The sequence below is a fragment of the Rhea pennata genome, chromosome 31 (assembly GCF_028389875.1).
Source record: "Rhea pennata isolate bPtePen1 chromosome 31, bPtePen1.pri, whole genome shotgun sequence".
Classification (NCBI taxonomy): Eukaryota; Metazoa; Chordata; class Aves; order Rheiformes; family Rheidae; genus Rhea; species Rhea pennata.
In genome coordinates this window covers 3,069,911-3,084,022 of record NC_084693.1, presented here as the reverse complement: position 1 = coordinate 3,084,022, position 14,112 = coordinate 3,069,911, and the positions used below count along the sequence as shown (strand labels likewise).

The 14,112-nt window shown below is 61.7% G+C and overlaps 3 protein-coding genes across 3 annotated transcripts; 2 read left to right on the top strand and 1 right to left on the bottom strand.

The window, feature by feature from the left end:
• The first annotated feature begins 1,047 nt into the window (after positions 1 to 1,047).
• Positions 1,048 to 4,523, top strand: VSIG8 (V-set and immunoglobulin domain containing 8). Its single transcript, XM_062598105.1, has 7 exons — positions 1,048 to 1,096; positions 1,639 to 1,814; positions 2,263 to 2,464; positions 2,616 to 2,780; positions 3,262 to 3,384; positions 3,601 to 3,739; positions 4,355 to 4,523. The coding sequence occupies exons 1-7, from the start codon at positions 1,048 to 1,050 to the stop codon at positions 4,521 to 4,523; spliced, it is 1,023 nt and encodes a 340-aa protein (XP_062454089.1).
• A 235-nt stretch (positions 4,524 to 4,758) lies between these two features.
• LOC134152311 (ribonuclease inhibitor-like) lies at positions 4,759 to 8,961 on the bottom strand. Its single transcript, XM_062597575.1, has 3 exons — positions 8,905 to 8,961; positions 8,450 to 8,670; positions 4,759 to 7,797 (listed from the first exon to the last, which is right to left on the bottom strand). The coding sequence occupies exons 1-3, from the start codon at positions 8,959 to 8,961 to the stop codon at positions 7,476 to 7,478; spliced, it is 600 nt and encodes a 199-aa protein (XP_062453559.1). The 3' UTR covers positions 4,759 to 7,475.
• Positions 8,962 to 10,405: 1,444 nt separating this feature from the next.
• CFAP126 (cilia and flagella associated protein 126) lies at positions 10,406 to 13,622 on the top strand. Its single transcript, XM_062597633.1, has 5 exons — positions 10,406 to 10,432; positions 10,721 to 10,905; positions 11,208 to 11,340; positions 11,552 to 11,728; positions 12,707 to 13,622. The coding sequence occupies exons 1-5, from the start codon at positions 10,406 to 10,408 to the stop codon at positions 13,421 to 13,423; spliced, it is 1,239 nt and encodes a 412-aa protein (XP_062453617.1). The 3' UTR covers positions 13,424 to 13,622.
• The last annotated feature ends 490 nt before the right edge of the window (positions 13,623 to 14,112 follow it).

Genomic DNA, 14,112 nt, shown 5'->3' with positions numbered 1-14,112 from the left:
TCGCTGTCCTGGCCTCCTGCATCCCCACTGCAGAGCATCCCTGTCTCGAAATCCTTCAGCCCCACTGCAGAGAATCCCTGTCCCCAACTCCTCTGTCCTTTGCTGCAGAGCTTTCCTGTCCCAAAATCTTCTAGCCCTATCGCAGAGCATCCCCATCCCAAAATCTTCCAGCCCAGCTGCAGAGCATCCCTGTCCTCAGCTTTCAGCCTTGCTGTGCCTCATCTCCTGGCTCTTCCTGGCTCTGCCACTGCGCTTGGAGCTGCACGTCCACTCCCAGCTGCTGAGCGCAGGTTGGGGTCTGCTGTCCTCGCAGCCGCCGGGCCACCACGTCCCTGTGCAGGGAGCCTTGGCATGGGGGAACCAAACGGGCCAGAGCGCTGCATTTCAGCAGGGCTGATGGTGCTGGCGTGGGCTTGGCGGGTGCCCCGATCCCCTGCGCAACTCAAGCATCCTCGCACCCGCTCACCGAGGGGGCAGGACCGGAGGAGAAGGAACTTCAGGCAACTTAAAGCCATGATCAAACTGCACCTTTAAGCTCATACAATTGCTCTGAGCCCTCCTGGGACACCAAAATCCTTGGATTTTGGGACACCATAATCTTGAGACCTGCACTGAGCCAAGCCACCTTCTTCATGTGGCTCGGGCCGCTCCCAGCGGGACCGAGGCAGCCTTTTCCCTCCAGCCCCACTCATCCCTGCAGATGCCCACACCGGGGCTACCAGCAGCAAGACACCTCGGGGCCAAGGCTGCTCTGCTCCTCCAGATGTCCCCTGCCCGTGTCACCTGCAGCAGCTCCCCCCCCCCCCAGCCCAGCTCTGACTGGAAAGGAGTCCACAGCATGGCAGCGTTTAATTAGCAGGTGGGTGGTGGAGCAGGGCGGCATCGCTCACTCACAGCTTGGAGCCACTCAGTCATCCCAAAGGCATCCGCCCCACAGGGAGGAGCGCCCCGGCCCAGCATGTAAAAGCAGCCCCGCGCGGCCCGGCTTCCCCGTCGTCTCCTCCGCTCCCGCTCCGTCCTCGCGTCTGCTGGCACGGCTGCAGCATCATGGCAGGGCAAGGCACCAGCCGGCTCCTGCTCTTGGGTCTCATGCCAGGTAGGCGCCACCGGACACCTGCGCCTCGCTAGGGTGCCGCCAAGGGATGCCAAGCACCCAGCGCTCAGCTTTGCTCCCGCAGTGATGCTCCTGAGGATGGAGCACCCTGGGGTGCCAGGCTGGGTTGCAGTGCCAAGGGTTGGCAGGATGGAGATGGAACTAGCCCCCCCCCCCGACCCGCGGTCAGCTGTGCTCAGGGTGGCCCCGACACCCACCACCCTTTGGACGCCCCATGTCCAAAGCCGGAGGGGGAGGGGGCCAGCGTTGAACCCCCTCACCTCCACGCGGTGCCAACAGCTCGGCTTGCACCTGGCGGGCGCCCAGCCCCCAGTGGATGCCTGGTCCCGGTGGGATGTCCAGCCCTGGTGGATGCTCGGCCCTGGCAGATGGGTCTCTGCAAGGGTTGTGCTCCATCCCTGCTGCCAATGGGTCGAGTGGTGATGGGACGTGGGGTCCGGGTACCAGGGCTCTGGGTGGGCTGTGCCCTGCATGGGCACCTGCGCGCTTCCCGGACAGCAGTATCAGTGCCCTTCTCTTCTCAGCTCTTCTGCTGGCTGTAAGGATCAACACCAAGGGCCGGGAGGTGCTGTATCTGGCTAAGGGTGACTCCGTGAAGCTGGGCTGCCCCTACGTCCTTGAGCCTGAAGACAACGGTCCCCAGGACCTGGGCATTGAGTGGATCCAGATAACGCCCGAGCGGACGGGCCCGGAGAACGTGGTGAGTGTGCTGGGTGCTCACTGCAGCTCCCGGGCTCGGCTCATGCTCTGTGCCTCAGTTTCCCCTCTGCCCAGCTTGAGGAGAGCCCCATGTGCAGCCTCAGGAGCCTCCTTGGGTCGACACCCACAGAGCCACGGGCACTTGCACAGGGGCCCTCACCCAGTTGCATCCTGCAGCCGCTGGGAAGGACCAGGCAGGGCCAAGAAGGACCAGACAGAGCCCGGCAGGGTAGGCAGGGCCAGGTAGGGCTGGGTAGGATCTGGAAGGGTTGAGAAGGACCAGGCAGGGCAGGTAAGACTGGGAAGGACCAGGCAGTGCTGAGCAGGGACAGGCAGGACAGCTGTCTCGTGGAAATGGCTAGGGCATTTCCCTTCCTGGCTAGTAGCCCCCAGGCTGCCACCAGCCTGGGCTGGCCCTTCCCAGCCTTACGGCTTGCTCCTCCCGCCAGTTCCTGTCCTACCACGACCATCACGTGAACTACGGCGGCAGCTCGGGGCTGCAGGACAGAGTGGCCTTCGTGCAGAACGACCCCAGCCAGCACGATGCCTCCATCCGCCTGGCCGACCTGCAGGTCTCCGACACGGGCACCTACCAGTGCCGGGTGAAGAAGAACACTGTAGCCGTGCACGAAGTCATCGTCACCGTGCAAGGTGAGCCCCTGGCAGGTATCGCCAGCGTGAGGGGCCATGGTGCAGCACCCAGCAGCTGCTGCGCCATCCCCCCACCCCACCCCAGGGTGGGGTGGCCCTGGCATCTGCTCTCCATGGCTCCGCATCGCTGATGGTCCTTCTCACCCTGCAGAGAAGCCGGCCACCCCACAGTGCTGGACTGAGGGGGAGGTGACGGAGGGCAGCAGCATCCTGCTGCGGTGCTACAGCCGAGGAGGGACCAGCCCCCTCACCTACCAGTGGGCCAAGCTGGCCGATGGCTACGGCGGGGGGCGCCTGCCATCTGGCACCATCCAAGGTAAGAGGGAGGTGATGGGCGCCAGCGAGGCTGCACACGCTCTGGAGGAGCTTCTCTTGGGGACTGCAACCCTACGGGCCGGAGGGAGGCGAGGGGAGCGTGGGTGCCCATGTCTGGTGATGCCCATCTTTGCACCCATATCCATGGGTGCCCACGTCCAGATGTGCCTATGTCCACATGCAGCTGTGTCTGTGGCTGCCCATGTCCACATGCACCTATGTCCGTGGCTGCCCACGGCTGCGTTTTCCCACGTGTGCGTGTGCTCCCGTGTCCATGTGCATCCATGTTTAAGAGTGCCAATGTCCACGCAGGTCCATGTCCACATGCAACCTGTACCCATGGGTGTTCCCATGTCTGTGTGCACCCATTTCCATGGGTGCCCGTGTCTGTGTGCACCCGCAGCAGAGGGTGCGCGTGTCCCCATGTGTGGCAGCCGTTGGTGGGGGTGGGGGCTCACAGGAACCTTGTCTCTCCCGTGCAGGACGTGCTCCCGGTGACCTGCTGATCCGCAGCCTGTCGGAGGCGCACTCCGGCGTGTACCAGTGCCGCGTGACCAACCGTGTGGGCTACTCGCTGTGCCAGCTCAACCTCAACCTCCTGCCAAGTAGGTGCAGCCTTTGGAAGGCCATGCTGGGAGGGGGGCCGGCTCTATCCTTGGGCTTGCCAACCCCAACCAAGGCCACCCTGAGCTGGCTGAGCTCATGGTGGGCTCCACGTGGGCACCGTGACCCGGGGCAGCCCGATGGAGGGCTGCCCCGGGAGTTGGGCAGTTGTAGGCAGCCGGCAGGGAGGCCGGCGGTAATAGGGTTTGTTCCCTCAGCAGGAGGAAGACAAGCGGGCATCATCGTGGGCTCCATCCTGGGCTCCCTCCTCCTCCTCACCCTGCTGGGGCTCCTCATCTGGGCTCTGGTCTGCCGCTACCGCAGGAAGGAGTGCCAGCGGGCATGCAGCGACTGCAGGTGAGTGGGCACGGCGCGCCCGGGGCCAGCACCCGAAAGGGGCCAGTAGGCTCTGATGGGCACCAGCAGGTAACATTGGGCACCATGGGGTGCTGCTGAGTACCACCGGTCACCGATGGTAACCACAGGGGCCCTCCAGGCAATGATGGGCACCACCAGCTACAGCTGGGCATCACTGGGGACCACTGGGGATCAGTGGTCACCAGTGGTCACTCCTGGGTGCCACCAGGCAATGATGGGCCCTGCTGGGGATCACTGGGGACCGGTGGGCACTGATGAGCGTTGCTGTGTACTTCTGGGCAATGATGGGTATTGCTGGGTACTGATGGACACCAGTGGGTGCCACTGGGCACCAATGGGTGCTGATGGACACCAGTGGGCACCACTGGGCACCCCTAGGTACTGATGCATGCCACCAGACACCGATGAGCACCACTGGGTGCTGATGGGCACCAGTGGGTGCCACTGGGTGCTGATGGACACCAACGGGCACCACAACGTACTTATGTGTGCCACCAGACACCGTTGAGCACTGACAGGTGCCACCAGGCTCCGAGGGGTGCCATCAGGCAGTACTGGGTGCCCCCCGGTGCTCACTTTTCTCTACCTCCCGAGGAGCAGCACGGGCGGCACCATGACCAGACCGTGCAACGTGTGTCACCACAGCTACTCGCCCCACGGCGTGAGCTACATGCAGTGCCAGCACGGCGAGAGCGACGAGCGAGCGGCCGCCCTCATGTGCAACGAGGGCGTCAGGCACCAGGTCGCCTGCCCGGCCCTGTGAACGGCACCCGCCAGCGAGCCGAGCGGCACCACCAACCACCCACCCAACCAACCACCACCACCACCACCACCGCACTCGACGGCCTTGGGGGGGGCCACCGAGCCGCCGCTGAGGATGGTCCGACCCGGCTTCCCAGGGCCACTGTGACCCCCCCCTCCATCCCCACCCCAGCCTGGCACCACCAGGCAAATCGAGGTTCTTCATTCAGGTCCATTCCCCCCCCCCCCCACCTTGCTTTCTTCTCGAGACGTGATTATTTTTTTTTTAATTGATGCTCTGAGTAATTTATCATTTGGGTTCATCCTTTTTTCTTCTTTTTTTCGCCCTCCCCCCTTTTTTCGGGGGAGAGGCCAGCCCCAAACGCCCAAAGCCTCGCTGCCCGGCGGCGCCCACCTCCAGCGTCGCCTTTGCCATTTGGTGTCAGTCGAGACGGTGCCGGCTTGGGAAAAGGCAACGAAATCCAAGCGAACGAAATGCCGCCGCGCCAGCCGAACCCGTCAAAGCGGTGCCGCCGTCACCTCGCCTCAAGGCAGCCGGTGACCGGCAAGTGACGCATCCCCAAGGCCGGTGCAGCCGTGTGGCTTCAGTCCCGCCGGTTCCTCCAGCTTCCCGAGAGCCGAGAAATCCGGGTACCGGCCCGAAAGCCGTCGCCCTCGTCGAGGGTCCCCTGTGAGCCATGGGGCAGGGGACTGACGCTGCGGTGGTGGCAACTGCCGCTGTCCCCCGAGTGTGTCCCCGTCCCCATCGGATGCGAAGACCAAGCCCGGATAGAGATCGGAGGCAACCACGAAGGGCGAATGTGTGTTATTAGGTGGCGATGGAAAGGCTCATCGGGTGCAAGGGCCGGAGCAAAAGAAGAATAAATAAAGATAATATAAAATAAATAAATACATACATAAATACATAAATAGATGAATAAATAAATAAAGAACCAGGCACGGCATGGCACGTCTGTGTGCATGCACTCCACGTGCAGACATGCGTGCACACGTGTGTATGCGTGCACTCTGCATGCAAACAGGCACGCACACACGCATGAGAAAACGCATACGCGTGTGCATGTATGCACACAATGCACGTGCAAACACGCATGCACACACCATGTGTGAGAAAACATGCACGCATGCACCTTACATGCAAGCAGGCACACGCACTTGCGTGTGCGTGCACCCCACGTGCGAACATGCAAGCACACATGTGCATGCACCCCACACAAACACGCACGCACACGTACACGTGTACACAGCCACATAAACACGCGTACACATTTGCTTGCGTGCACTCCTTGCACACACACGCATGCGAGCGCACACAGGCAGCCAAACACCGACACGGATGCATTCACGCTGCTGCTCACAAGCACACGCGTGCCTGCGTGCACATCCTCTGCCCCTCGCACATGGCCACACGCATGCAAGCAAACGCCTACATGTATGCACATACATGAAGGCTTGCACATGCAGGAGTGCACACAGATGCAAGGACGAGCATGGGCACACGTGCTCATGCATGCACACACGTCCTCACATGTGCACATGCGTGTTCACGCACTCATTGCCCCTGCAGGAATTGCCCCATGCATGGATTCCTCCGTGCAGGAATTGCCCCGTGCAAGACCCCGTAGAGCGATTACTTCATGCAAAAATTGCCCCGCACTGGCATTGCCCCTCTGCAGGAATTGGCAGCTGGCACCACTGCCCGGGCGCTAACGGGTGCCAGGGGCACCAGGCAGCTCCACGTCCCCTTTGCAAGGCCACGGGTGCTGCCCGGCAGCGTCCCCCACACCTTCGCGTCGCCCCCGGTGGCACCGGTCCCCTCATCCCGCTCCCATCCCCTGCCCTTGCGCTGGCCCCTCCAGCCACGAGAGCCTTTTCTCCCGGCCCGTGCCCAAACCGGGAGGCCGCGGGGATTTCCAGGAGGCTCTTCCCGGAAAGCAGCAGCCGGCCGGGATCGGAGTCAGCTGCACCGGCTCCCCCCGCCGATGCTCTTGCACAACAGCGTCTCCGGCCGCGGCCGGAGGAGAAAAAAGCCGAGCGAGGCAGCGCACGGCGTTTTGCAGATCAATCGTTTGCGCCCAACGGCTAAACCCGAGCCGGAGGACAGCAGTAAGGATCGCAAAGGCTCTTGCATCACACGAGATGGCACCGGCGCCAAAACATGTGCCCCTGGGCCAGGGCAAGGCCCGATTCTGCCGCCCCTTTTGGGGCTGCAATCAAAGTAATTACGTCTCGCGCAACGGGAGCTGCTTCCTTCTCCGGGTGTTACGGCTCCGAGCCGATGCCGCCCGGCGCCACGTCTCGGCTTCGCTTCCTGCCTTCGTGAAGGCGCCTGAGCGTTCGCTTGGACCTTGGTACCCCCAGGCGCGGGGCGAGCTTATCCTCGCGGAGCACCCGGGAAGCGAAGCTGCGGAGGCCTTGGAGAACGAGGGTGACGCTCGGCGAGGCGGCTTCGGAGCTCCTGGGTCACACCAAACCTCAGCTACTTCTGCACGACTGTTTGCAGCAGGCGCCAAAAGCAGGAGCTTAGAGAAAGCGTGTAGGAAGCGGGCTCGCGCGTGGTGATCGCCCCCAGTATCACCCTTGCTGCCTCCAGCAACCTGCAGGACGGGGATTTTCCGAACCAAGAGCGAAGGTTGGAGCATGCCGGTCCGCCGGGAACTGAGCAGGAACAGGTTTGTACTTCAGGGTGAGCCGCATGGTTCTCCCGGCACCACTGCCGGTACGGAGGCACGTGTAGGGGTCTGCAGCCCCCAAACGAAACCCCACGCAGGGGCTTCAGCCTGACCTGTGGATCTGGTGCCACAGGAGATGCCCTGGGATATCGAAGTTGACTGCTCAGGGCTGTGTCCTTCTGGAGCGGTGGCTAAGGAGGCCAATTTTCAGCTGAAAATAACTCTTTCCCATATTGCCAGATCTGAGGAAAGCCCTCAATGACCAGCTCAGAGGGAAGCACCTATTTTGGAGACAGTCCTTCAGGCCCGTAACACCTGGATGAAGGTGGCCCCATCAAGGCAACCAGCACGAACGGTAATGTGTGCAGCGCAGATCTACACACACATGACAAATCCCACCATGCACGGATGGACGGGCAGGAGGAGCTGAAGCATGTGATCTCAGTGAGGCTGGGATATCTCTGGATGAGGATCTTCATGTCAGCAGCGCATCGGTCAGTGAAAATATTCCCACACAGATTCAGACGCCGGAGGCTGGAGATCTTGGCAAGAGCGGATGAGTGTTGCTTACAGGAGCCATCTGAGAGACTGCAGCTGTGGAGCCTGCAAAGGCCCCAACGTGGGGGGAACCTGTTAGCATCTACCCACCATCCTTCCTCAGAGGGCCACAGCACTGACCTTCTCCCTGGCCTCCCACCCACCCATTGCTGCTCCCGGACCAAAGCCATGGATCTGAGGATCCAGCTGTACATGAGCTTCCTGCAGGCAGCAGACGCTCTGATGAAAGATCTTCCCCCACCAAGGCAAAGGAGCAGGTAGAAGGAGGTTTTGCTTCTTTCATACGCTCCTTGAAAGAGAGCACTATGTAACGGGACCCTTAGGAGGTTCCTCTGGCCCGCTGTGACTCCTTCTGGCTCATTATCTTCTGCTCAGATCAGAAGTAAATTTGGTTTGGACCACTGAGAACTACGGAGCATCACACAGCTTTAACCACCGAACGGGCACCGCGGAGGGGCAGCATTCCCCCTTGGCTCCGGGCACCATCTCCATCACCTTATCCTTAGCGGCTGCCTCCAACCTCGGGCTCCGGCTCAGCGGACATCCCTGGCAGCGCCTGTGACCCCCCTCCAATGTGAATTTCCCTTTCTGCTCAGTGACAGGCACGTAACACAAGACGGGACGCAGACACAAGCCGGAGAGCCGCGCCAGCATGAGATGTGGCCATGTGGCCCGTGGTCACCTGGGCGATACTCACCCTAATTTCTGTATCATGCACCTTGGGCTCCCCAGTGCTCTTAATAAGCGGGAAATGCCCTTGTCCTGCAGTTTGTTCTTCTTGAGGTCCAGTTTCAACAAGGTTTTGTCCTCCTCCAAGGCAAAGGCCACATCTTCACAGCACGGTTGGGTGAAGGCATTCTTCTCTAGACCAGCGGACACGGAGACGGTGACAGGAAGGTGCTGATGAGAATGAGGAGGCTAGAACAGCACAAAGGAAAGGTCAGGAAGAGCGATACTACAAGAGATTAGGACAAAATAGGACTGGTGACAGCTCAGATGAGGCAGGGCAGGAACGAGACATTGGTGAGATGTCCTTGCTGAGATAACGGACCAGTTATCTTAAGAGAGGTAAAAAATAAGAACAGAAGGGATGGCACGGAGGGGTACAGGTAAGAGACAGAAGCCACTGCATGAACTGGGAGAGAAAGAGACCTCCAAGAAGGTTTTCCTGGATGGCCTAGATGCCACCATGCATGGCCAAGCCTGCATGGGTTTACTGTTGAGAGGCCAAAGAAAAGGCAAAGGACCAGCAGCCTGGAGAAATGCAGCTTGTGGCAGCGGGGATGCAGCTGGCTGTGGCCCCAGGTGGATCAGAGGTGTTTCAGGTTCTCCATGTGACAGTCCAGCTTCACTAGGATAGAGCAGATGTCCTTCATCACGATATCCTTTAGATCACTTTGAATGAGACCGTGGAAGTTGAAGAAGAAAACCTAAGCCTGGAAAGCAGGGCTAGACCCATCAGGGCCACCACAGCAAGCGATCTAGCGATTAGCAGGATAAAGGAATAGGATCTGCAGGTTTTAGGCAATTCTAGACTCAGATCCCTCCATTCCTTGGTTCCTTCCTTCTGCTCCCGAGCTGTCATTCCCACCTCTCACAGCACAGCCTGGCTCCTCTTGGCCTCCTCCAAGCTCTCCTCTAAGACACGGCTCTCCTAGATGCTGAAATGCCTCTCTCTCCTGATGGCAGAGCACCACAGCACAGCGTTAGGGCTGGAGGCAGCTTGGGGCAAGGCCTAGAGTAAGGTCCTTGTAGCTCCTCATCATAAAAACTCTCCTGCGAAGGCAGTATCCCATCCCCACTCCTCAGCTACTTTCTCATCTCAGCTCTCAGATTTTGTGCAGCTCAGTGCCAAGTTTCTCCAGGCCTTCAGCCCAGATGTAGCACGAATCCAGGATCAGACGCTTTATCTCGTTGTGGCAATTCAAGACATAAGCAAGGACCGTACAATCCACTGGCTCTGCAAGGTCCACGCAAGCATCTTGGACAGCCACGTCAAACGCAAGCTGGCTGCTCCGGGATTCAACGACCAAACTGGACACGTTTATCGGCTTCCTCTTCTCTTCAGGCTCTTTCGCACTCTGCGGTTCCTTGTAGTCAACCTTACGTGGCCACCCAGTAACAGGACCAGTCATCTCTCCAGCGGAGCTCAGCTTGCAGGCTGGGAAAGAGCACTGAGAAACGAGAGAAGATTTCAGGGTTGCCTTCGTTACGAGACCTGGCGCTGTCCAGGACAAGATTTTGGTGGTTTTCCTGGTCATTTGGGACAGGCCGAGGCCACGGGCCCGGGTGGGAGCGCGACCCTCACCGCGGGCCACCGCCACTCACCGCGGGCCACCGCCGTCGCCCCCACCAGTCACCACTTTTGGTTGTCAGTGGTGCCGGCCTGGCCCGGCCCGGCCCGGTGCAGCGATAGCGGCCCTGGACGGCAACTGGGGCCTTGGAGCACGCCCACGCCCCGCCCCCACGGCATGGCCACGCCTCTCCCCGCACGACCACGCCCCTCGTCCCGCCCCCGCGCCGCGCAGCTCCGGTCCGGCCGCCAGGGGGTGCCCATAGTTGGGAGGGGGGGAGGAGCCTGTGATCACGTGGGATCGCGGGGTGGGCGGGGCGGGCGGTTGCTAGGAGACGGGCGCGCGCATTGTGAGGCGTCATGGCGGCGCGCTCCGGCGTGGGGCAGGTGGGGCCGGCGGCGGCGGCGGCGGCAGCGGGGGGAGGCGGCGGCTGCGGCGGCACCACCGGGCCGGGCCGGGCCGGGCCGGGCCGGGCCGGGCTGGGGCACCCCGCTCCGCCCGCAGTGCGGGGGTGCCCGTGACCCGCGCGGCCTGCACAGCTGCAGTGCGCCCCGCTCCGCCCGGCAGGTAGCCCCGGGCCCGACGACCCCCGCTGGGGGCAGGGCTTGCCTGGCCCCCCCAGACCCCGATCTGGCCCCCTGCACCATCCCCGGGCCCGGCCTGGCCCCCCTCAGACCCCGGCCTGGCCCCCTGCACCATCCCCGGGCTTGGCCTGGCCCCCCCAGACCCCGGCCTGGCCCCCTGCACCATCCCCGGGCCCGGCCTGGCCCCCCTCAGACCCCGGCCTGGCCCCCTGCACCATCCCCGGGCTTCGCCTGGCCCCCCCAGACCCCGGCCTGGCCCCCTGCACCATCCCCAGGCTTGGCCTGGCCCCCTCAGACCCTGGCCTGGCCCCTTCCCCAGCCCCTGGGCTTAGCCCGGCCCCCCCAGACCCCGGCCTGGCCCCCTTCACCATCCCTAGGCTCGGCCTGGCCCCCGCTTTTAGCCTGATTCCTTATCCCCACTTCCTGGCCACCCCACGAGGCTGAGCCAAAGTATTGATCTGCTTTCCCCCTCGCTCTGCCAAGCTAGGCCAGCCCCCCTCCCCCCAAAAAATAACAATAAAACTCTTAATCTGGCCCATTGCCCCCCTTCCTGCCCTGCTTACCCCATAACCCGCAGGCAGACGCCCCTGCTCACCCTCTCGGACCCCCACCCCCTTGCTTCCCCTCAGCGCCCCTTGCCGCGGGACGGCTACACACAGATCATCGCCGATAACCGAGGACATCTGCTCCCCTCCGTGCCCCGTTCCAAGGTTAGTGTTGGGGTGTTTTCTGCCCGCTGCGGGGCTGGCACCCCCCACATGGCCCCCACAGTGCTGCAGGTGATGAGCCGGAGGCGCCCAGCTCAGACGGGCTCCGGAGCGGAGCTCTCCTAGGTGAAGCAGCAAAACATTGGCCGAGCAGGGCGGATGCTGTCTCAAACAGGGCCGTAGCCCCGCTCTGTTCCCCCTTTTTCCTTTACAGGCTTCCCCCTGGGGCACCTTTTTGGGAACCTGGGACATGCCCTTGAAAATTCCCCCAGCCAGGCTGAATCTGACCTCGCGTTCAGCCGCCGCAGCGGCGCGACTCACCGACTGGATCCACAAGTCCGCCCCCCTGACCAGCGCCTGTAACGGCCTCCGACCAGAGATCGCTGGCAAGGTAGGTGCCGCTTTTCCAAGGGATCTAAGGAGTTCGGAACATCACCTTTCTCTGCCGAGCTTTGGCTTGGCCTTACGGACAAGGGGGCAGAGGCACCGTCTCCGTGTCCAGCCTCCGTGAGCCGCTGCACCGTGACACCGCAGTGTGGTCCCTGCACTGTAGAAGCAGGTGAACGCTGGGAGAGGATTTCTAGAGCTGAGAAGAGCCTGCGAGCAGATTTCAGGGATGTTTTCTATAATCTCATGTCCCTCCTCTTAATATGTAGGTCTGAGCCAGGCCAGGGAAGGGTGGGACAGGGGAGAAAGTAGCATGGACGTACTCCTTGAGCGCATGTGGAAGATCGCTTCTCCCCATGCTGCTTCCCTCTCCTCCCACGGGATGTTTTAGACAGACTCATTCCTCCCACGTCCCCAATTTGCACTCGCTATTAGACCCGATCTGGTGCGCTCAGCGTTGCAGCACTCGTGCTCGGTGCCTAGGCCGCTCTCTCGTCTTATTCTCAGGAGCTGGTGTCTCTGTCTCACCCTTAATTTGAGGTTGTCCCCCTGCTGCTGGCAGCAGGCTGCCTGGGCCACTGCAGCTGGGCCAGCAGGAGGAGCTCACAAGCCGCTGCTCTCCTCCTGGAGAAAATCGTCTTAGAATAGGAACTGCCCTGACATGGAGATGTCCCCCCAGCACCCCTCTTCGCCTCGATCTTCTCCTGGAGGAGCTCAGCAGCATTTCTTCATTCCTTGGCAGTCTCAGGCTAGACCAATTCCTGCCTGTCTGCCGAGGATTCAGTCCTCCCCGTGAGCCTAGCAAGGAGCCCAGTCCTGCAGCGAACCCTGCCTGCAGCAGCAGGCCTCCTTGGGTTAGTCCAAACCCCTCCTGCCGGAGCATTTCCATCCTGCTGGTCCTCCTGTTCACTTTCCCCCCTTCTCTTGTTACCTCCCACCCTGTCTTTGCTACATGAGCCTACTGTGCGTCTCCCTTGCGCAGCCCCAAGAGCTTTGGTCAGACACGCAAGACGCCAGGGAGCCTTCCAGAAGGGCCAGTCAGACATCTAGCAAGCGCATCCAAATTCCCCAGCTCTCTCCCAAAATGCCACTGGAAGAGGAGTTTGGCCATGAAGTGCGTGCCATGGTTGGGGTGCCGCTGTCTCGCAAGCTCGGCCGCCTGGATGTCCGGCTGAGAGAAGAAGTATCACCGGAGATCCCAGCTTCACAGCAGCCTCACTCCAAGCAAGTCAAGCACAGGACAGACACCCCAGTGGAGGTCCCGCTCTCCCGCCAGCCCGCCTTCACGGATCTTAGACTCAGGGATGCCATGTCACCCAAAATCCACTCTACTTCGAGGGAAGCTAGCCCTCAGCAGGCCACGTCGGCAGATGTCTCCGCTGCGAGCTGGTCCGGCTCCGTGGAGGCCAAACCCAAGGGGGGGAGTTCACCCAGTCTCATGGTCTCGCCCTGTCCTGGGCCAGCGGAGGCCAGTCCCCGAGGAACCACCTCACCTGAGGCGCTGGTGCCCAGCCGCTCTCACTCCAAGGTCGGCAGCACCTCCAGGACACGGAAGGCAACGGCCAAAAGAGAGAAGAGCGCGTCCCCAGAGCACGACGGGTGGACGAGGCGGCCGCCGTGCTCCGAGGAGAGGGCGGCACAGATGGCCTACCCGGGCTCGAGCGTGAGACAGGGGCAACCGCCTTGCGCGCGGTTTTGAGCCCTTCTCGTTCTCCTCGTTCCCTCCCCCTGGCTGCGGGCACTTCCCCTCCCCTGCTGCTCCCTGCATCTAGCACAAACCAGCCCTCCTTCATCTCGCTCGCAAGTAAGAGGCTCCAGGTGGGCGAAGCGAGTGGAGCCCAGGACACACAGGCTTCCCCGTGCTCAGCGGCTGGAAATGCGCTCATGACCTTTTCCACCTCAGCCTGTGTCCAAGCCTTAGCGATGAAGGAGAGCTGGTTCAAAAGAGCCCAAGCAAGGCAGCCAGCATTTGTGTTTGTGGCAACTGGGAAAATAAAAGTACCCCTCAAAAAAAAAATCCCCTGTCCTCTGGTTTCAGTAGCTAAGGGCCAGCGGCCTGGCCCAAGCTCAGGCCCTTCGGCAGCATCAGGGCTGCACGCGCCTGCGCAGAGCTTTGGTGTCCAACCTAGGGCAGCCTCAGCTTGCCTCGGTGCATCCTCACCAGGTTGCAGTGCAGCTCGTCTAACGGCAGAAAGGTGAGACCAGCCCCGAAGCGTGGAGCTATATTCACACCTCACCTGGCCTCTCATCGCGCCGAGCAGCAGAAATCCAGTTGGCTGGTTGTGTTTACACAATCAACCAGTCTCTTACTGGAGGTGGAGTGGGGGGCAGAGCCAGGTTTGACTTTATTTTCATCACTGAGAAACTGGTAGAAGCTGGTCCTCCTCC

Bases quoted from the DNA above. Each gene is read 5' to 3' on its own strand.
- CFAP126 (XM_062597633.1), top strand. From the start codon at position 10,406: ATGGCGGCGCGCTCCGGCGTGGGGCAG. The intron at 10,433-10,720 runs GTGGGGCCGGCG...GGCCCCCCTCAG, and splicing joins CGCGCTCCGGCGTGGGGCAG to ACCCCGGCCTGGCCCCCTGC. The intron at 11,729-12,706 runs GTAGGTGCCGCT...TCCCTTGCGCAG, and splicing joins GACCAGAGATCGCTGGCAAG to CCCCAAGAGCTTTGGTCAGA.
- LOC134152311 (XM_062597575.1), bottom strand. From the start codon at position 8,961: ATGCAGGCTTGGCCATGCATGGTGGCATCTAGGCCATCCAGGAAAACC. The intron at 8,671-8,904 runs GTCTCTTTCTCT...GTGCTGTTCTAG, and splicing joins CCAGGAAAACCTTCTTGGAG to CCTCCTCATTCTCATCAGCA. The intron at 7,798-8,449 runs GTGAGTATCGCC...GGGCCTTTGCAG, and splicing joins TGCATGATACAGAAATTAGG to GCTCCACAGCTGCAGTCTCT.
- VSIG8 (XM_062598105.1), top strand. From the start codon at position 1,048: ATGGCAGGGCAAGGCACCAGCCGGCTCCTGCTCTTGGGTCTCATGCCA. The intron at 3,385-3,600 runs GTAGGTGCAGCC...TTGTTCCCTCAG, and splicing joins CAACCTCAACCTCCTGCCAA to CAGGAGGAAGACAAGCGGGC. The intron at 3,740-4,354 runs GTGAGTGGGCAC...CTACCTCCCGAG, and splicing joins CGGGCATGCAGCGACTGCAG to GAGCAGCACGGGCGGCACCA.